General features: G+C 56.3%; 1 protein-coding gene across 1 annotated transcript; it reads left to right on the top strand.

Annotated features, from left to right (window-relative positions):
* Positions 1–552: 552 nt before the first annotated feature.
* Positions 553–17,653, top strand: COL9A2 (collagen type IX alpha 2 chain). Its single transcript, XM_054720726.1, has 33 exons — positions 553–613; positions 2,506–2,702; positions 3,807–3,881; positions 5,076–5,111; positions 5,198–5,260; positions 6,439–6,492; positions 6,615–6,650; positions 6,761–6,784; positions 7,074–7,127; positions 7,422–7,475; positions 7,596–7,643; positions 7,882–7,938; positions 8,021–8,074; positions 8,363–8,416; positions 8,758–8,811; positions 8,905–8,958; positions 9,076–9,129; positions 10,289–10,342; positions 10,748–10,801; positions 11,029–11,082; positions 11,860–11,904; positions 12,306–12,359; positions 12,957–13,010; positions 13,301–13,354; positions 13,440–13,511; positions 13,762–13,797; positions 13,892–13,936; positions 14,024–14,056; positions 14,186–14,332; positions 14,529–14,583; positions 14,867–15,055; positions 16,305–16,382; positions 16,798–17,653. Exons 1-33 carry the CDS (start codon positions 553–555, stop codon positions 16,995–16,997), a joined length of 2,253 nt encoding a protein of 750 aa, XP_054576701.1. The 3' UTR covers positions 16,998–17,653.
* The last annotated feature ends 2,510 nt before the right edge of the window (positions 17,654–20,163 follow it).

Below are 20,163 nucleotides of genomic sequence, written 5' to 3'. Positions count from 1 at the left end.
GAGGGGAGAGGGAGAGACAGGGGGAAACATCGATGTGAGAGAGACACATCGATTGGCTGCCTCCTGCACCCACCCCGACCAGGGTCAGGGAACTGAATTGAACCTGAGACCCTTCAGTCTGCAGACTGATGCTCTATCCACTGAGCCAAACCAGCTAAGGCTCTCTTTTTTTTCCCCTCCAACATTTCTTGGCTATTTTCATGCTGTTTTTTTTTTTCTCCTAGATTCTCTTTAGAATCAGCTTGTCAAGTTTCATGAAAACTGCATTGATTTTGATTGGGATTGCATGGAGTTTATAGGTTAATTTCACATCTTTGCAACATTGAGTCTTCCTATCCAGCAAGGTGGATAGATGACTATTTATTCAGGTCTCCCTGCTCCTTCAGAGCTGTATGCAATTGACTGGAACCTCTGGTCTACTTCTTGTGGTCCCAAAGCCTTCCCTAACATTTCTCTTAGTCAACTCTGGCGTTGAGCTTCAGCTTCCACTGAACCAATTCAGAGTATAAGCCCAAGTGGGATAGGCTGTATTTTCCAAAGAGAGCTGCACCAATGTATGTCCCATCTTCCAAGCGCTTCTTGAAATGTCATATTGATGCTTGTCCATCAAGAGGTGAGATCTCTGTTCTCTCCCTTTGAGCCTAGGCAGACTTCTGTAATTGCCTGGACAAAAGAAAGGGGTGACACGGATGCTGTGTGACTTCTTAGACTAGGTCCTAAGAGGCAATTCTGTTTCTGTCTGGTGTTCTCCCTCTCTCTGACTTGCTGTGTGAGGAGTTCAGCTACCATGCTGATGAAACTCCGTGGAAAGCTCACAAAGACATCAAGGAGAGCCAGAGAGCTGCCCAGGAAATTCCGGCTGCTCCAGCCCAGCTAGTGGAGGCTTCCCAGTACAGGCACCAGGCATGTGGGTGAAGAAGTCTTCTAGATGATGCCAACCCCAGCCACCTTCTGTCTGCACCCTCCTAACAGATTCCTGAGTTAGAAAGGATCAGCAGAGCCATTCCTGAATTCCTGATCCAAGAAATTGTCATTTTAAGCCACTACGTTCTTAGGTGATTGGCTGTGCTGCAATAGACAACGGATATACCAATGTGTGTTGTCCAGATGTGAAGCTCAGCCCCGTCCCAGAGTTTCCACACACAAAAAGGAAACTTACACAAGGCCTTTGTGTGTTTAGCCCACAAAGAGATGAAGAAATGAGTAATATAAAACCAACACCTTTGGAATCCTATTTCTTAGACATCCTTTACACACATTACCCCACCCATCCCAGGCAATGCCCATCATCCCTCTCCCACCTCCTCCCATCATCTTACTGCCCACTAACTCCAAATTCTTCCTCACTTTACAAGGCGGATCAATGAAATTCTCTCAAGCCCGTTTTCCCGAACTCAGCTCCAGCAACACCCTTTAAAACTCAGGGGCCTTTGCCAACATGCCCCCTGGAGTTGGGCTTTCCTAGGTTCCAGGGGATAATCTCCTTGATTATTTTGGCCGATCTGCTTGTGGTCATCTTCCCCACACGGGATGCAAGCCTGGTAACCAGAGGACCCTCAGCAAATCACAGTGAAAGCTAAAATAATATCAAGCACCTCCTAGGTGCTGGTGCTAGGTTAAGCATTCCACATGCAGAATCTCACCCAGGCTTTACCAAAACTCGGTGAGATAGGGACTCAGCGTTCCCTTTTACAGATGAGGAAACTGAGACTTTTAAGTGCTTGCGGTTAGACTTACTGTGAGTAACAGAGTAGGATTCCTGAGCACTTGACCAACATTGCTTAAGTCAATGAAGGGGAAGGGAAGGGACTCTGGAGAGAGGCTCGGCTGGACAGGTAGGCGTTGGGAACTGGTATAGGAGGTGGTGGTTGTCTCCATGAACCTGGGGGAGATCAGCCTAGCGAGTGAGAAGGCCCAGTCCCAGAGACTCGGGTACTTACGGGAGCTGCAGGGGAGAAAAGGCCGTCGGAGAGGGGCCAGGCCGGGGAAGCCTGGACAGGGAAGAGTCCAGGACAGAATGGCCGAGGGCTGGACGCCCAGCTGAGGCAGAAGCAGGGAGGTGAGAGGGAGAGGAGGAGGTTTGGGGGGGAGTGGGTGGCAGGCCACTCCAGTAAAGAGTTCGCCGTGAGCAAGAGGGAGGAGGCAGGTCTGCTTGTGTGCGGAAGGAGGCTGGGCAGACGTGCTAAGGTCCTGAGGCCCCTCCGCCTGGAGGGGGGACCGGCCCAGGCGCTCCGGCCGCAGTGGCGGAGGACGTGGGCAAGTGATGGGGCGGGGGCGCGGCGCGGGTCAGCCGGGAGGTGCCGGCCCCGGAGGTCAGGCTGGAGGGGCACCTGGACGGCCCCCTGCCGCCTCCCCCAGAAGGAGGCCCGCGCCCCGCGCCGCTCCTCGGATTGCAGAGCGGGGCCTGCGGGAAGGCCGGGCGGGACGGAGGTGGGCGCCGGCGGCTGGACGGAGCGGGGCGGAGCTGGGCGGAGGGCGTCGGCTTCCCGCCCCCGGTCCTCTCAGGTGACGGACCGCAGGCCCCCGCCCCGCCGCCTATTCGGGGGCCGGGCCCGCTACGTCCCAGAGCAGCCAGCGCCGCGGAGCCTCAGCCGTCGGTGCGGCTGGACCCGGCCTTTCCTCCTGCGCCCGCCGCCGCCATGGCCGCCCCCCGCAGCCTCCTCGTCCTGCTCCCGGTGCTCGGGCTTGCCCTGGCGCAGATCGTAAGTCCCACGGCCGCCCCGCGCCGGGTCCGGGGATCGACGTCCCGGGTCCAGGCAGGCGTCCGTGCAGGGCCCTGCCGCCCTCCCACCCTCTCCCGACTCCCCAGCCCCAGGGGCCGTTCGTCCGTTCCGAGACGCGAGTCCCCTCGGTGGGTGTGCGCACCGGGGGCACCCCGCACCGTGACGGGGGTGGGCGAGCCGGGGAGCCGGAGGGACCCCGTCCCGAGAGGCTCGGCCCTGCCGGGGGCAGCAGCGTGGAGCAGGAGCTGGCGCCGGTCCTGGCAGCGCGGCGAACCCAGGTGGCGGGGAGACAATGGTGCCCATTCACGGGGCTCCGGAGCCTCAGCCCCCGCCGCCTCCCAGGGGGCGCCGGCTCCGGCCGGACGCGGCTCTCGCCCGCCCGCCCGCGACTTCCGAGGGCGCCTGGGGGCCTGGGGTCTGCAGGGTCGCGGGCGCAGACGGGCAGGGCCCGGACGCCCACGGGCGCCCCGTGTGGTTCGAGGCGCTCCCGCGGGGCTCCAGCGCGGGGAAGGCGCGGGCACCTGGCAGCGCGGAGCCCGGCCTCGGTCGGGGCTGGCCCCACAGGACGGCCACCCCAGGGAGGATGGAGGGGCGGTGTTGGGAGTGGGGTGCTTTGAGTGGGAGGAGAGAACAGGCTCCTTCCCCCCCTGTCCCAGCCTCTCCTACGCTTACCCTCACCAGGGGAAGGGGAGAGGGCACCTACTCAGCATCCATACCTGTTGGTCCCCTAAAAACAATGCCAGCAGCCTTCGTTGTACCATCTGGGACTGGTTTGAGCCACCAGCATTTCCATCTGTCCCTCACCAGACATCGCAAGGGCAACGTGGTACCGCGGAATCCTGGCGCCCCCTCCCCGTCCCTGGGATCAGTCTTAACCTCTCCGAGTCTAAGAATGACAGAGCTGCAGACTAGTGTCCGCCCCACAGCCCGAGCTTTCTGAGATGCTCTGTGTAATGCTGCACAGGTTCTCAGTAAGCGGGAGTTTGCTGCTTCCTGCGGGATTCTTTCCTGGGGGAGGTGCATCCCCGGGATGCCCTGCTCCCCGCGCTGTCTGAAGGCTGCGCACCCTGTGTGTGTTTTCAGAGAGGTCCGCCAGGAGAGCGAGGTCCCCCGGGCCCCCCGGGGCCTCCGGGAATGCCAGGATCCGACGGCATCGACGTGAGTCTCTAAACCTGGGACCGAAGCGGGAGGGAGGCTGCGGACAAAGGGGAACTTTGTGAGCGCGGGGAGCGGGGAGGGGGGTGGATGGGTTCCTGGAGATGCAGTGCCCTCTGTTGCCAGTAGGCGGCACCGCCCGCCCCACAAGGAACCTGTTTGTTCTGCAAAAACCTCACAGGAGCAGGGAGGTGCAGAGCCCGTTATAGCTACCCGCAGACAAGGAGCTGCAGTGCCGTCCACCCGCCACAGCGCACAGCGCACAGCGAGGCCTTATCCCCTTCCCCGCCTTTCCCTCCTTTTGAAGGTGGGAGACGCCTTAACCCCTCGGCCCTGCCCACTGGCATCTGCGTGCTTCTTCGGGATAGTTTAGAAGCCTTGGCCAGACCGCTGACCAGCTGGGGCCAGACTCCTGTCTCCTCCTTTTGCATTTCTTCCCCGATTTAGAGACAGCTGGGCTTGCTCCCTGATCTCCCCAGCATGGTGAGGGTTAAAGCCCTCATTCAGCAGGCTCCCCCAGGAGGTTAGCTCCATGTTTACCCATCTGGACAGACTTCTATTCAGTCTGGTGCCCCCACCCCCAAACACAGGGAGCTGGGTTCCTGCCAGTTCTCTGGCTGCTGCCGGCTGAGATGCCTGGAGGCCGCTCTGGGGCTGAATCTGACTCCAGGCCCTGCCTGTCCTCCACCAAGCGTCCTTTGTCACCAGGGAAAGGAGCTCCTTCCTGCCTTGGGAAGTTTGAATCTGCCCCTTCAGAGGCCCCCTTACCCCAACCCAGTCTCTTTCCTTCACTCACCTCCCCTTCGTGTTTTTCTAAAAGTTTCTTCCCACACTTGCCCAAACCCAAGAGGCACCAACTGGCTCCCCAAGGTAATTTGGAGCCCGCGACCCCGTTTGCAAGTCTCATAACCAGCACCTAGCCAGCATGGGCATGTCTAAAACCATGTTGCTATCACCCTCTCCTCCTGTTTGGGATGGTCTCAATCAACCTATGATTTTTTTTTTTTTTTTTGAGAGATAGATAGACAGATAGAGAGAGATGGAGCTATTTTCCTAAAAGGTGCAAGGCTGAGGGGATCCAGGACAGAGGAGAAGAGGGTGAGGAGAAAGGCACGTGGACCCATCAGCCAGGGTCTGTGTGTGCCCACTGGGTAGCAGGAGCCAGAGCCTGCTGTCTCACCAACCTGTATCTTGCAGGGTGACAAGGGCCCCCCTGGGAAAGCCGGCCCTCCGGTGAGTGCTTTTTCGCCTTTGATCTTGGACTCTCCTAGTTCCTGCCCTCCTCTTGCTAATCTATGTGCTTCACCTCTGTTTTCAAGGGACCTAAGGGAGAGCCTGGCAAAGCGGGGCCCGACGGGCCGGATGGGAAGCCCGGGATTGACGTGAGTAGCCTGATTCTGGCCTCTTCCCTGGCGTTTTGTTCAGAGTGGAGCAGCAGGACGAGACTCTACAGCTCTGAGCCCCGTCCCCTTCATGTGACTTGTGATCTCACTGGGACTGCACCCCCACCCCAGGAGCACTGACTGCAGCAGCCAGGATTTAGTGTCACGTTTCTGGCTTCCAAGTGTCAGACTGAATACTCTGCGCAGAGCTGTCCTGCACACCCCGTCCGTCCCCTCCTCCTCTCTTCCCTTCCCCGCCCGACCCCCTCGAAGCCCAGGTGCAGCTCAGGAGAGGAGCATTATGTGGCTGATCCCACTGAGTCCCAGGGGCCCCAAGGTCACTGGCTCCTGGACACAGCCGGGGCCACTGGGATAGTCGTCTGGTTGGGGAATACACTTGGGTCAGTCACTGAAAGATGGGATGAGGAAGAGGCCTCCATGAGTTGCTTGGCCCTGCTGGCTCAAGAGACCCCCCCAATCAGAGCTGTGCCCAGCCACCGGGGCTCCTCCAACTCACCAACACCTTGCAAAGATTACAAAGCACATTGCCTTCCACATCAGTTCTCACACATCCACCCACAGAGGTAAGCAGGATTATTAACCCATTTTGCAGATGAAAAATTAAGGCTCAGGAAAAGTTGCCAAGTACAGACATCAAGAACATGACCATTCCAGCCCGGCCGGCATGGTTCAGTGGTTGAGCATCAACCTATGAACCAGGAGGTCATGGTTTGATTCCCAGTCTCAGGGCACATGCCTGGGTTGCGATCCCCAGTGTGAGGCATGCAGGAGGCAGCCAATCAATAATTCTTTCTCATCTCTCCCTTCCCTTCCTCTCTGAAATCAATAAAAATATATATTTTTAAAAATAAAAAGAAGACAATGACCATCCCAGACCTTCATCTAAGTCTTCTAGATCCTAAATTGGGAGGCAGGAGGCCCAGGCTAACGGATCTTTGAGACTTGGTTTCTCATCTTTCCAAAGGAAGATAATCCTTCTGCCTGCCCACCTCCTAGGGAACCGAGGAAAGAAAAGCGAGGTGTTGAGGCTCCTAGGCCTTCCAGGAGTTGGGTGAAATGCAGTCTGGGCCCACCCAAGAGAGACCTCTGTACCTGCCCTGCCCCACGGGTCAGGGAGCCGGCTCGCTCCTCACTGATCTACCTTCTTTCTTCCCCAGGGTCTAACTGGAGCCAAGGGGGAACCTGGCCCCGTTGGCACCCCTGGAGTCAAGGTAAGGGCCTGCTGGGGACTCAGTACGGGCAGTGGAGAGCCTGAGTCTGGGAGGGGCTGCAGTAGAGAGGAGCAGGGACCCAGGAGACCCCAGCCTCTGAGCCTCTCCCATTGCTCTTGCAGGGCCAGCCCGGGCTCCCAGGTCCCCCTGGCCTGCCGGTGAGTATAACCTGCAGAGGCTCCGATGACCCTGTGTGGATCGGGGGCGGGGGGGGGGGGGGGGTTTGAAGAAGGGGCCATCAATCCGATCTCCTTTCCTTCTGGTCTAGGGCCCTGGATTCGCTGGACCTCCTGTAAGTCCTCAGGGGTGGGGCAGGGTCCCTGGGACTCCCAGGGAATGATGACACAGAAGGGCTTCTAGGGGACTGGCCACCATGGGCAGGGGCCAGCATGCTCTCACGTCAGGAATGGCAGACTTGCCGGAGAACTCTGAGCCAGCCCACGCCGGGCCTATGCACTGGCTGCGGGATTCTCTGGTCCTTAAAGCCCTAACGGGTCCGTCTCTGGCACTTGTCCTTACCTTTGTCCTGGGGATGGGCTAACCCTCTGAGGCATCCTGGCCAGTGAAGTCTCTGTTTCTAGGGACCACCTGGACCTGTTGGCCTCCCTGGTGAGATTGGAATCACAGGCCCCAAGGTGAGCCCCAGCCACCCCTCTACTGACTCTGCCTCCTGCGCTCTGCCTCCAAGCCTGCAAGCTGGGTGTCTCTCCAGGAGTTCCTGGGCCTGCTTCTGGCCAGGGAGCTCCTCCAGGTCTGGGGCAGAAACCCCTCCTGCTGCGCCCACCCTGTGGGAGGTCTTTCAGGGAGACCAAGGGCTGGGGCCATCCCTTACCAGTCAGGCCTTGATCTCCCCAGGAGCCCAGATTGCAGGAGGGCGGCCTGGAGGGGAGGCTGCACAGGGGTATGATTTGGGCCTCTCTTGCTTCCAGGGGGATCCTGGACCAGAGGGACCATCAGGGCCCCCGGGGCCCCCTGGGAAACCGGTAAGTGTCCTCAGACCCCCCACGTGGCGGTGTGCAGCCGAGGAAGGAGAAGGGTACTGAAGCATGCCTGGGATGGGGAAGGTTCGGGGGCAGGTTTCACGGTCACACATCTCCTCTCAGGGCCGCCCCGGAACCATCCAGGGCCTGGAAGGCAGCGCGGATTTCCTGGTGAGAGGTGGTCGTGGGACAAGGCTAATGCGGCTTTGGGGCGGGTCACCTGGAGATGGGCAGCGGTGGAGACAGGATGGGTCTGGAGACAGGACAGTGGGATTGGGGAGGGGCTTCGCAGAGTGGCTCAGCCAGATGGGGTGGCAGGAGGTCTGGGAGTTGGCAAGATGGGGAAGCACTGCCCAGCGGGCCTGAGGCAGGCCTGTGACCACGGAGCCCTGCGGGGTTTTCTTTCCAGTGTCCAACCAACTGCCCAGCGGGCGTGAAAGGCCCCCAGGGGCTGCAGGGAGTGAAGGTGAGCTCCTGGCCCTGGACTGGGGAGGGCAGAGCCGGTGGTCGGGTGGGGACCTCACCCTGAGCTGCCTCTGTTCCTTCAGGGGCATCCTGGGAAACGCGGGATTCTGGGAGATCCCGGCCGCCTTGGGAAGCCGGTAAGTGTGAGGGCAGAGGGCCAGGGAGGGCCATGTGGAGAGGACCCTACTTCTTCCTCCTCTCCCCACCCCCCCTTTTCCTTCCTCTGTGGTCTCTGGGGACAGAGTCTTGAGCTGGGAAGCAGGAGGCCCATGTTCTAGGTCAGTGTGTCCCTGGGCAAGTCCCTTCTTGCTTGGCCTCCTTTTCCCCACCTGTCATGTGGGGTTGGGAGGGATGCTATCTTTGGTTGCCTGAATACGTGTCTCTCCACCTGCCCACCTTTCTGATCACTCAATCCTGCCCCTTAGGGTCCCAAAGGGGATGTGGGTGCTTCCGGAGAGCAAGGCATCCCTGGACCACCGGTAAGGAGCACTTCCCCTGGGGCCTCCTCTCCTTGTCCTAGGAGACCTTAGTGGAGTCATCCCCCTGCTCCAGCCTCTAATCTGTGCCCATGGGAGAGGGAGGCTGACGCTGACTGTCGGAAACTGGGGGACAGAACCAAGGCGGTCAGCGGACTGGGCTGAGGCCCAGGTTGTGCCACTGTCCCTCTGAGTGATCTGGTGCATGTCTCCCTACCTCTGAGCCTCCGTCCCTGTGAGACAGGGACACCGAGGAGCATTGGGAAGTCTGGGCTGGGGGTCAGAGAAGGTATCATGAAGCGGGCCTTGCAACTGCCATGGCTGTCATTCTTCTCTCCTGACAGGGTCCCCAGGGTGCCAGGGGCTACCCAGGCATGGCGGGGCCCAAAGGAGAGACGGTGAGTGAGTCTGGGGGTGTCCTGCAAGAGCTGCCCTGACAGCCCTCTGGCCTCTGGCCTCTAGGACTGACTGCACCTCCTTCCTCTGCCCAGGGTCCTCGTGGGTACAAAGGCATGGTGGGCTCTGTTGGCTCCGCGGGGTCTCCGGTAAGTCTGCTCCTGCTCACCTCCCCACACATCTCCAGGCCGGAGTTCCCGGGGGTGAAGGGGGTGCTGCTCCAGCTGAGCCCATTAACTCGGATTCCCGTTTGTCCTTCTGGCCAGGGCGAGGAAGGTCCGCGAGGGCCACCAGGCCGAGCTGGGGAGAAAGGCGACGTGGTGAGTCCTCCACGCCTCTGGTTCAGTTAGGGCTCCTGGGAGTACTGGGCAGGGCTCAGCTCCACCTACGGCTGGTGTGTGTGTGTGTGTGTGTGTGTGTGTGTGTGTGTGTGTGTGTGTGTGTGTGTGACTCTTGGTGTCTGCATGGGAGTGTCTGGTATGGGAAGGAGCGTTTGTGCCCACAGCCCAGTCAGCTCCGCCAGCCCCCACTCCTTGAAGCTCAGCCCGTTGCTGATCAAATTCAGATTTTGGGAGAAGCCAGGAGATTCAGTCCCATGGGCATAGCACTGGCCCAATGGTCACAGGGGCCAGACAATTGAATTCCAGCAAATCAGCCATGGGGCTAATGGAATTTGGTCCATATCCCAGTTCACTTAACTTTTTTTTTTTTTTTAATTAATAGACTTTATTTCTTTTTAGCAGTTTTGAGTTTACAGAAAAATTGAAGAGAAAGTAAAGCTAACTGTTCCTTTTTAGGTTTTAATTATGCAAGTTTTGAAAGCTACGCAAAAGTAGAGAATGATATAATAAACCCCCATATAACCTATCCCCCAAAATTAACATTTTGCCAAATTCATGTCATCCTTCCTTCCTTCACTTTGTTATTGCTTCACTCTGATATTTTCAAACAAGTCCTTAACATCATGTCATTTCACCCCTAAATACCAGTACTTCTGTGTATATATCTTAAAAATAAACACTTATTCTCACATAATCACAGTATCATTACCATGCCAGCAAAATTATCAAGTATTCACAAACATCATCAAATAACCAGCTATGTTCAATTTTCTCCAATTATGTCAAAAATGTCTCTTCAGGGTTCTTGTTCAAATTAAGACCCAAACAAAGCCCACACATTGCATTGGGTTGTCGTGTTGCACAGTGGAGCCCAGAGTCTCGGTGGGTCTCAGCGAGTGCCGGCTCCTTCCCACCCCCAGCCCAGCCCCTTCTGCTTGGATTGCCCTCCACTCCCTCCTGCTGGGTCCAGAGCCAAAAGGGCACTCCCAGGCCCCTTTCCTCCAGCCCCTGCACAGCGTGGCCTGTGCCACAGGGACCCTGGGGTGCAGAGGCCACTGTTCTCAGCTGTTCCCCTCTGTGAACCACCAGGTAGGACTTCAGCATCCTAAAGGTGACCTCATCTCTGTCTACTTTGCAGGGAAGCCAAGGAGTTCGAGGACCCCAGGGAATAACAGGCCCAAAGGGAGCAGCTGTAAGTGGCCTAGGCCCACCCAGACAGAGGGCAGGCTCCAGTCAACTCTGCCCAAGCCCCCAGGGACTCTAGACTGAACTTTGTCGCTGGCCCAGTGGCTCTGCCACCTCGGGAAATGCCCCCTTTCTGTGCCTTAGTGTTTTCAGCTGTAAATGCTGTAGGAGAGATCACGGGAAGCTTGCAGCAATCTAGGACACTTGTCACCCGTACAGGGAAGGAGTGTGGTCCATCCCCGAAGTCCCATTCCCATGTCCATTCCCTTCCCCCAGTTGACTGATGGGGCTTCATGCGATGACCAGACCACTTCCTCCCTGCACACTGCAGCTGTCACAGAGCGACATGGTGGGTGGCCTGACCCCAGGCATCTCCCCATTGTGAGTCTACCTTCAACTCTCCCCTGAGCAGGGTCCCCCAGGCATCGACGGCAAGGACGGGACCCCAGGCACACCTGGCATGAAGGTAGGAGTGGGGATTGCTGGTGGGATTGGGGCAAGGGTCAGGGCTCCTTCCAGCTTAGGCCTGAGTCCCATCACTCACTGGGATCTTGGAGGCCTGAGACCCTCAGGTGTGTCATCAACACATCCCTTCTTGCCCCCGGGCCTCAGTTTCCCTGCCTGCATTCCGGTGGAAGCCATGGACCTTCTGGGTGGAGCTCTCATTTGTGTCTCTGGCTGTCTCTCTCCCAGGGCAGTGCAGGACAGGCGGGGCGGCCAGGAAACCCAGGCCACCAGGGCCTAGCGGTGAGTATGATGGAGCCATGGCGGCCGCCCACTGCAAGCTGTTTCTCCTCCTCAGGAAGACCAGGCGCTCTGTTGCCCACCTCCCTATGGTGGCAAATCTACACACCGGGCTCTTGCTCTAGTCCTTGTCCGCACCCAGCCTGGACCTCATCACCACCTCTGTGGCCTCTGGCCTGGCTTAGGCCTCATCATTTGGGCGATTGCTCCAGGCTTCTCTTTGGCGATTCCAATCCTCCACCATGGCTAAGTGGAATCTGACCATTCCCTGCTACAGCACCTTCCATGGCCCTCAGTGCCTCCCAGAAGGCCATTCCATGGTCAGTCAAGAAATAGTTGTTGAGTACCCAAGGTACACTAAGTGGCAGGGAAACAGGAACAGAGAGCTACCATCCTTGCTCTCACAGCTCAGCTCAGCCTTCAAGAACCACATAATTGGACCAACCTACCCTTCCTGCCTCTCAACCACTTCTCAACACTGCATGGGTTTTCTTTAAAAAAAAAAAATAAAAAAAAAATATAAATATATATATATATATATATATATATATATATATATATATATAATTAATTTCAGAAAGAGGAAGGGAGAGGGGGAGAGAGAAACATCAATGATGAGAGAGAATCATTGATTGGCTGCCTCCTGCATGCCCCATCTTGGGGATGGAGCCTGAAACCCAGGCATGTGCCCAAATCGAACCGGCAACTTCTTGGTTCCTGGGTCAATGCTCAACCACTAAGCCACGCCAGCTGGGCTCTGATGCCAACTTTTTCCTACAGGGTGTGCCAGGCCAGCCTGGGACAAAAGGAGGCCCAGGAGACAAGGTGAAGTAACCCCAAGCTGGCAGCAGAATGGCTTCATCTGAGGGAGGGAGCCGAGGGGCAAGGGACCAGGGCGTTCCTAAAGACTGCAAGACGCAGGCCTCACCCCAGGCTCAGCGACTCAGCCTGTGCACAAATCCCTTGGGCCTAAGCACTTCCCTCCCGGCACCCCCGGCCATTCCCCCACCCCTCACCTCAGCTCAGCGGAGACAGATGGCATGGCTCGGAGTCCAAAGGAGAGGCAAACAGGGAAATCAGTGGAGTCCAGAGGATCTGGCCGAGAACACCCTCTCCCTTCCACAACTTACTGGGTTCCAGCGTCTGTTTAGGGTTCATTGGGCTTCTCCCAGACCAAGAGCCCGACTGGGCCCCCCAGACTGACCTTAAACCGTGTTTTCCTACAGGGTGAGCCAGGCCAGCAGGGCCTCCCAGGATTCTCTGGTCCCCCTGGGAAGGAGGTAAGTGCCCTCTCCTTTGACACAAGGGCTCTTGCTTTTGTCCCCTGTCCCCAGGCCTGAGGACCCTGCACTCAGCTTATGGGGTCTGGGTGAGACTACGGAGTGGACCCCTGGCATAGGGGTGCCCTGGGTGCCAGCCAGGGCCCTGCCACTGACCCACTGTCCTACGGAAGCTCCCTCTCCTCTCTGTACCACGCAGTAGGGATGGAGACACGTTCTGTTCTGGGTTAAGACCTCCTCATATGACCAAGCTGACTGCGGCTCAGAACCATTCATTCATTCATTCATTCATTCCGTAAGCATTCACCAAATACCTGCAACTGTGCTCAATGCTGAGATACACAGTCTCCTATTCACACAGAGCTTACGGTTTGCTAGCAGAAGAGACAGACATTAAATAAATGAACAATGATAACTAATTACAATTGTGTTGAGTCCTCTGAAGGAAAAGTACAGAGACCAGAAGAAAAGAACAGGGGCGTAAGGGAAAGCTTCCCTGAGGAAGCGAATTAGCTGTGACTCGGGAATGGGCATTGGCCAGGTGTGAAAGGGAGGGGTCCACCAGGCCTGCTTAACTCCAATTTCTCTGTCCCCCAGGGAGAGCCCGGGCCTCGAGGAGAAATCGGTCCCCAGGGCATCATGGGGCAGAAGGTAAGTGCCTGGCACAGTGCCCCTCCCTGGGGGCCTTTGCAGCTGCTGGCTCTGCTGGATGCAGGATCCGGGTCCTCTCAGTGGCCCAGCACATGCGCAGGCCTGTCCACCCTGAGTGAGGCTTCCCGCCTGGGCCTCAGTATGTTGGTCTGTGAAGTGGGGCAAAGGACTTCCATGCTGGTGACAGTAGAAGTGGAGGGCACCGTGGCCATGCAGGGTCTGGTCTGGAGTCCGGCAGGGGGAGGCTGCCAGGCTGACAGCCTGGGTGTGACCCTTTCTTTCTATTTCAGGGTGACCAGGGTGAGAGGGGGCCAGTGGGGCAGCCAGGCCCGCAAGGACGGCAGGTAAGTGAGAGGCGGCTTCGATGGGCAGTCTGCGGGGAGCACGCCTGGGCACCTCCTTTGATGGACTCCTCTGGTTTCTTCTCAGGGCCCCAAGGGGGAGCAGGGGCCCCCGGGAATTCCAGGACCGCAAGGCCTGCCAGGCATCAAGGGAGACAAGGTACCAAATGGCCCTGGAAAAAAGCCTGGGGAAGAGGCCCTAAGACACGGGGTGGAGGACCGGAGCTCAGATTCTTCCTGAGCTCCCCAATCTTCGGGGGAAATGACTCTCTGTGGGCCCCAGGGAGCCCCGAGGGGCGAGGGGAGCGGCAGAGGCAGGTGTGGCCGGGCGCAGGGTGAAGGGACCCCGCGTACCCAGCCCTCCCCGGAGAGGAGAGCTCACCAAGCCCCCGACTCCCCGCTTTCTCCAGGGCTCCCCAGGGAAGACGGGGCCCCGCGGCGGAGTGGTGAGTACCCGCGCCCCCCTTCTCAGGTCCGGAGGTTGGGGGCGGGGTGGGGGTGTCACAGCCGCAGCTCAGACTCCGGGTTCTCCGTTTGCAGGGCGACCCGGGCGTGGCCGGCCTCCCGGGAGAGAAAGGCGAGAAGGTGAGCGGGCTGCGTGGGGGCGGCCGGGAGAGCAGGGGGTGACCCCGGGCCCCCCGACCTGGTGACAGGGCTTCCTTGTGCCTGCAGGGCGAGTCTGGCGAGCCGGGGCCCAAGGGACAGGTGAGTCCTGCCCCTGCGGCGCCGCCTTCCTCCGCTGCCACCTTTCCGCTCTCGGCACCCCCTCCCCCGCGCCCTCCCTCTTCCGCGTGCGCCCTCTCACCCCGGCTCTGCGCCCACCCTGCCCCGCAGCAAGGAGTCCGCGGAGAACCCGGCTACCGCGGCCCCAGCGGGGATGCGGGCGCCCCCGGGGTGCAGGGCTACCCCGGCCCCCCGGGCCCTCGAGGACTGGCTGGAAACCGCGGCGTGCCCGGGCTGCCCGGGCGGCAGGGCGTGGCGGTGAGTGGGCCCCCGGCGAGGAAACCCGGTAGGAAATCCATCGGGGCTCCGAGGCTGGGGGCTCCTAGAGGAAGCGGACATCCCAGAGGCTGGTTCCAAACCCTAGATCGGGGAGGATGGGTGTGGGTGCAGCAGGAGGGGCCTCAGGGCACAGACCCCGCTGGCAGCTTCCTCCTGAAAGGCCTTCTCTGTTCAGGGCCGAGATGCCAGTGACCAGCACATCGTGGACGTGGTGCTGAAGATGCTGCAAGGTGATGGGAGGGGCCAGCAACCCCTCCGCACAGTCCCTGTCAGGCCATCACCCCGTCACGTGGCCTTGCCTCAGTGTTGAAGTCCTGGGTGCTCATAGCAGCTCTGCCTCCAAGGGACCGGGAACTTGAGATGCTCCTGCCCTGGCTGGGCCTCAGCAGAATGGCCGGGGAAGGGGAAGTTAAACACCGCCTTTTCTGCCTGCACACCCAGCGGCCAGGGGCTGTCAGGATGCGGTGCCTGCCTGTGTTTCTGAGCAGCATCCATCTCCCTCCCTCCCTCCAGAGCAACTGGCAGAGGTGGCTGTGAGTGCCAAGAGGGAAGCCCTGGGTGCAACCGGCATGGTGGGTCCTCCAGGACCCCCTGGGCCTCCTGGTTACCCAGGCAAACAGGGACCTCATGGGCATCCTGGCCCTCGGGGCGTTCCTGGCATCGTGGGAGCCGTGGGTCAGATTGGCAACACAGGGCCCAAGGGTGAGTGCTGCTCTGTGGTGCGGGTGGGGCCTGGGGATGGGATCCGGCCAAGGGGGGCCCAGTTTGGCAGGCGGATTGCTCAACCTCCTTTTCTTTTTTCTTTCTCAGTAGCAAATTGATAGGAACAAATGCACTATTTCATAATTTGGGTTTTTTTTGGGGATTGTTTTTTTTTGTTTTAAATTTACTTAGTGGTACCCCATAAACATCTTTCCATGTATCTAAAAGTAGGGAGGCAGATTAACAAAATAGTGAAGCAGACAAGCTCAAGAATCCCAAGATGGGTGTGTGTCCAGACTCTGCCACTGGCTTGTGGCTCTTGGACAAGTTACCTGTTAATCTTGCCATTTTACAGATGCCTTAGAGTTAGCTTCTGTGAAATGGCAAGAACCTCATCATGCTGTTCTGAGGATTACATTCAGAGTTAACATACACAGAACTCTTAGTTCAGTGCTTGGCATACAGTAAATGTCAGCTATCCTATCCTGCAATGAACTTTATCAGCTGTATATAGGGTTGGGCAAAAGTAGGTTTACAGTTGTGAGTACATGAAACAGAGTTTATTCTTTTTTTTAAAATATATATTTTTTATTGATTTCAGAGAAGAAGGGAGAGGAAGGGGGAGGGAGAGGGAGAGAGATAGAAACATCAATGATGAGAATCATTGATTGGCTGCCTCCTGCACACCCCCTACTGGGGATTAAGCCCACAACCTGGGCATATGCCCTTGGCTGGAATCGAAGCTGGGACCCTTCAGTCCGCAGGCCAATGCTCTATCCACTGAGCCAAACCAGCTAGAGCCAGAGTTTATTCTTGTATTAGTATTTATTGTATTATTTTCCATATGAATAACTGTAGACCTACTTTTGCCCTACCCCGTAGTCTTCCATCCTTTGGCCTTCCTTTATTTAACCAGGTCTGCAGTCATTTCCAACTTTCCTCTATTGTAAACTAGTACAAAACAGTAATAATTGCTGTGTGTGACATATAAGTTAAATAGCAACCAAAGTAGAAAAAACAAGGGGGAGATCAACCAAAGGACTTATGTGCATGCATATGAGCCTGGCTGGCGGTTGAGGACAACAGAGGGGTAGGGGACATGTGTGGGGAGGGGGGCTGGGATGGGAATGGGGGGACGAGGACAAATATGTGATACCTTAATCAATAAAGAAATTTTAAAAAAAGAAAGAAAAAAAAAGAAAGAACATTTTCCAATTCTGAAAAATTAAGGCCCCATCTTTCTCTGCAGGAAAACGAGGAGAGAAGGGTGACCGGGGAGACGTGGGACGTGGGCACCCCGGGATGCCTGGGCCCCCAGGGATCCCAGGTAAGACCTTGGCCCTGCCCAGCAGCAGTTCTATCCCTCAGCTCTGGGATCAGTGACCCACAGACAACTGGGTCTCTTCTGGGGAGGACTCATGCTCAGCCAACTCAGTGCCGTACCCCAGCTCTTGCACCCCGTTGGAGCACCCAGGAGCCTCCAGTTGGGGTCTGGCTGAGGACTTTGTGGGTTGTACCAAAATCTGCTTCATGGAGGGGAAGGGAGGGCATGCACTCCTAAGATTCACTGTTTGGGGGCTGGGATTAACGGACAAGCACATGTGACTCTCGACCTATGTGTCTGGGGCAGGGCCCCTTCTTCATGTGGTGTCCCTGGCTCCATGTTCCCCATCTGAAAAATGACCAGTTCTAGGGCTAAGACAGGAGCAAGCCCTGATGTCTTGACCTTCTCCCATTCACAGGACTCCCTGGCCGGCCTGGCCAGGCAATCAATGGCAAAGATGGAGACCGAGGGTCCCCAGGAGCCCCAGGAGAGGCAGGCCGACCTGGCCTGCCAGGCCCCGTGGGGCTGCCAGGGTTCTGTGAGCCTGCAGCCTGCCTTGGAGCCTCAGCCTACGCCTCTGCACGCCTCACAGAGCCTGGATCCATCAAGGGCCCATGAGCAGCAGGCCAGGACAGAGCCCAGCAGGCATCCTGGGGGGAAGGAATAGGTCCCCTCTGGATAGACATGCAACCCATCCCTCAGCCCAGGAAACTAGCTTTCCCAGGACCTCTCTCTGGGACCCAGGAAGGAGTCTTGAGAAAAAATTCTAAAACATGAGGGAAGGGTAGGGAGGGCATCGGAGTGAAAAGGTGAGGCCAACGGACAAGTGTCCCTGGAGAGTCCAAGCTCCAGAGGATGGGGTGGCTTCCCTTCCTGGAGCATAATTCAGATGTTACCAAAACAAGTATCTCCTTAATCTGCGCCATCCTCCACTGACCATCTTGTCCCTGGGGCAGATGGACTGAGGTCTCCGCTGGTTCCTGACCCATTTTACCCCCTGGGCTTACTGGGTGACTGCCGATAGGTGACTACCTGAGGTGGCCATCCTTAAGCCATCCCTACTAATTCCTCCCTGCCTCCCTCCTGAGTATTTAAACACCCACTCCCTTCTCTTTCTGGCATCACCTTCTCCCATCCTCCCTCCCCTAGATCCATACAGGCCTTTCTGTAAATAAAAGCCCACAACTTGGGTACAAACCAGGATAGGATGTGAGTTGTTGGGCTTAATTTCTTATGGATTGGGGCTGGGCCTCCACTACCTGGGCAGGATGGTCAGGGGCTCCACTCCAAAAAGGGAGGGCAGAGGGTGGGGTACCTTCATCTGGGCACATCCCGAATTGTGAGCGTTAGGATGGCACCCCTTGCTTGAGGGACATCTGATGGAAGAACCTGGGGATGGTCAGGACGGTGACCTGCTGTGTAATTTTGAGCAAATCCCTTCCCAGCCTTTGTACAGCTGTGACAAGGAGTCAGCCAGATGTTATTGGTCCCAGTAGAGGAGCAATTTTCAACTGGTGTGCTGTAAGAATTTTTAAAACATGCAATACCTATTTAGTTCAGGGGTACTACCTCTTTTTAGATTGTCAAGTTAAAAAATGACAACAGCCAACACAACAGCTTCCTGGTGTGACCCTGTCTTAAACATAAATATGCGTCATATAATAGAGTTGCATTTTATTGGTCATGTCGTATAATAAGGTTGTATATGATTGGTTAATTCTTTTTAAAAATATATATATTTTATTGATTTTTTACAGAGAGGAAGGGAGAGGGATAGAAAGTTAGAAACATCAATGAGAGAGAAACATCGATCAACTGCCTCCTGCACACCCCCTACTGGGGATGTGCCCGCAACCAAGGTACATGCCCTTGACTGGAATCGAACCTGGGACCCTTGAGTCCGCAGGCCGACGCTCTATCCACTGAGCCAAACCAGTCAGGGCTGATTGGTTAATTCTTGGCACCAGAAATCCTTAAATACAAGTATAGTCCCCCGATTTTTTAAAGAAATATATTTTATTGATTTCTTACAGAGAGGAAAGGAGAGGGATAGAGAGTTAGAAACATCGATGAGAGAGAAACATCGATCAGCTGCCTCTTGCACACCCCCTACTGGGGATGTGCCACAACCAAGGTACATGCCCTTGACCGGAATTGAACCTGGGACCCTTGAGTCCGCAGGCCGATGCTCTATCCACTGAGCCAAACCGGTTTCGGCAGTCCCCCGATTTTTTAAAAACTCACTTTGGAGCAAAAAGAGTAGGTAATTACTATTATTTTGTAAATCAATCAAAATTATACAATTTTTGGTCAGATCGGCAAAAATGTATTTTTGATGCGCCACAGAATTTTGTTCAGTTTATGTGTGCCAGGAGATGAAAAAGGCTGGGAATCGTTGCAGCAGAGCATACCGGGTGTCTTGCCAGGGCCTGGCACACAGGAGGGCCTCTGTGTCTCCACACCCGCTGTGTGCTGGCCCTGGGACAGGATCTGGCAGCAAAGTATTAGAAGACTTGGTTCGTACCTTCCAGGGGTTCCCAGGCCCATGAGAAAAGACCTGGACCCAGATGATGAGAGCAGAAGTGACGGTCACACCATTTCCACTAAGGGGACGACTAGGGGAGATCTGACCTGTACCCCTGGGGCTCCCAGCCTCAGCGTTGTAGGCCAGCAAGGCTCCTCCAAGCAGCAGGAGCAGGGAAGGGTGTGGCAGGTGTCTTTGACCCATGCAAAGATGGGAGGTTTCGAAATTCAGGGAATAACCAATCCCTTTGCTCCATTATTGATTTGGGCATTTGTTCCCCCAAATAAAACATTCTGCCAGCCCCAGACCCTTTTGGAGACACAGGACTCAGGACTGAGCATTTTCTGAAGTCTGGGCCCTCCTACATGTCACCTTAAACTTGGCTGGAAGTCCCCACCTATGTTGGAGCATCCTTTTCCTCCTCTGGCCAACAGAGGCAGAGAACTCTGCTTACTAGCCCACCCTCTCCTCTCTCTCCCCCGAGTTCCTACAATGGCCTCTAAGTCCCTGGAAAATCTGCTTCATCTCTACTCTGACTTTGTCTCTCGTCTTCCCAGCACACTCCGTCCCAGCCACGCTGGTCGTCTGATATTTCTCAAACACACCAGGCTCGCTCCCACATCAAGGTCTTGACACTTGTTCCCTCTTATTGGGATGCTCTTCCTTAACATCTGCGTAGGTCACCCACTCACTTCTCAGTTCTTTGTTCAAACATTACCTTCGGCGATGTCTTTTTATGACCATCCTATTTAAAATTGCAATCCCACCACCATCACACACAAACACCTCAAGCCCTCGTTTCTCTACAAGACATCTATCACCATTTAATATCTATTTTATATATTTTGATTGTCCCCACTAGAATGTTAACTCCATGAGGTGGGATTTTTCTCTTGTTCCTTTACTAATGTATTCCCCAGCACCTAGAGCAGAACTTGGTACAGAGTGAGGGCTCGATATTTGTTCACTAGCAACAGGTGGAGAAATGAAGGCTCAGTGAAGTTTCTTGCTCTAAGTCTCACTAGTACATGGTATGTTGGATTTTCGAGCCCTGGATCTTACTCTTAAGTTATACAACCCCGTTTTTCAACCATCCTCCAGAGAGCCACAGGGGAGCTCTGATCCAAAAGCGGAGGCTATCATCTGAGATGCTGGCTTCATCCTGCTTACGGGGTGGGGGTTGGGGGGAGGGCAGTCCTGGTTATTATAACACATGGGGGTAACCCTAGCTGGTTTGGCTCAGTAGAAAGAGCATCAGCC

This window comes from Eptesicus fuscus, chromosome 9 (assembly GCF_027574615.1).
Source record: "Eptesicus fuscus isolate TK198812 chromosome 9, DD_ASM_mEF_20220401, whole genome shotgun sequence".
NCBI lineage: Eukaryota > Metazoa > Chordata > Mammalia > Chiroptera > Vespertilionidae > Eptesicus > Eptesicus fuscus.
Note: the sequence above shows the minus strand (reverse complement) of the source record. Positions and strands in the feature narration are given on the sequence as shown.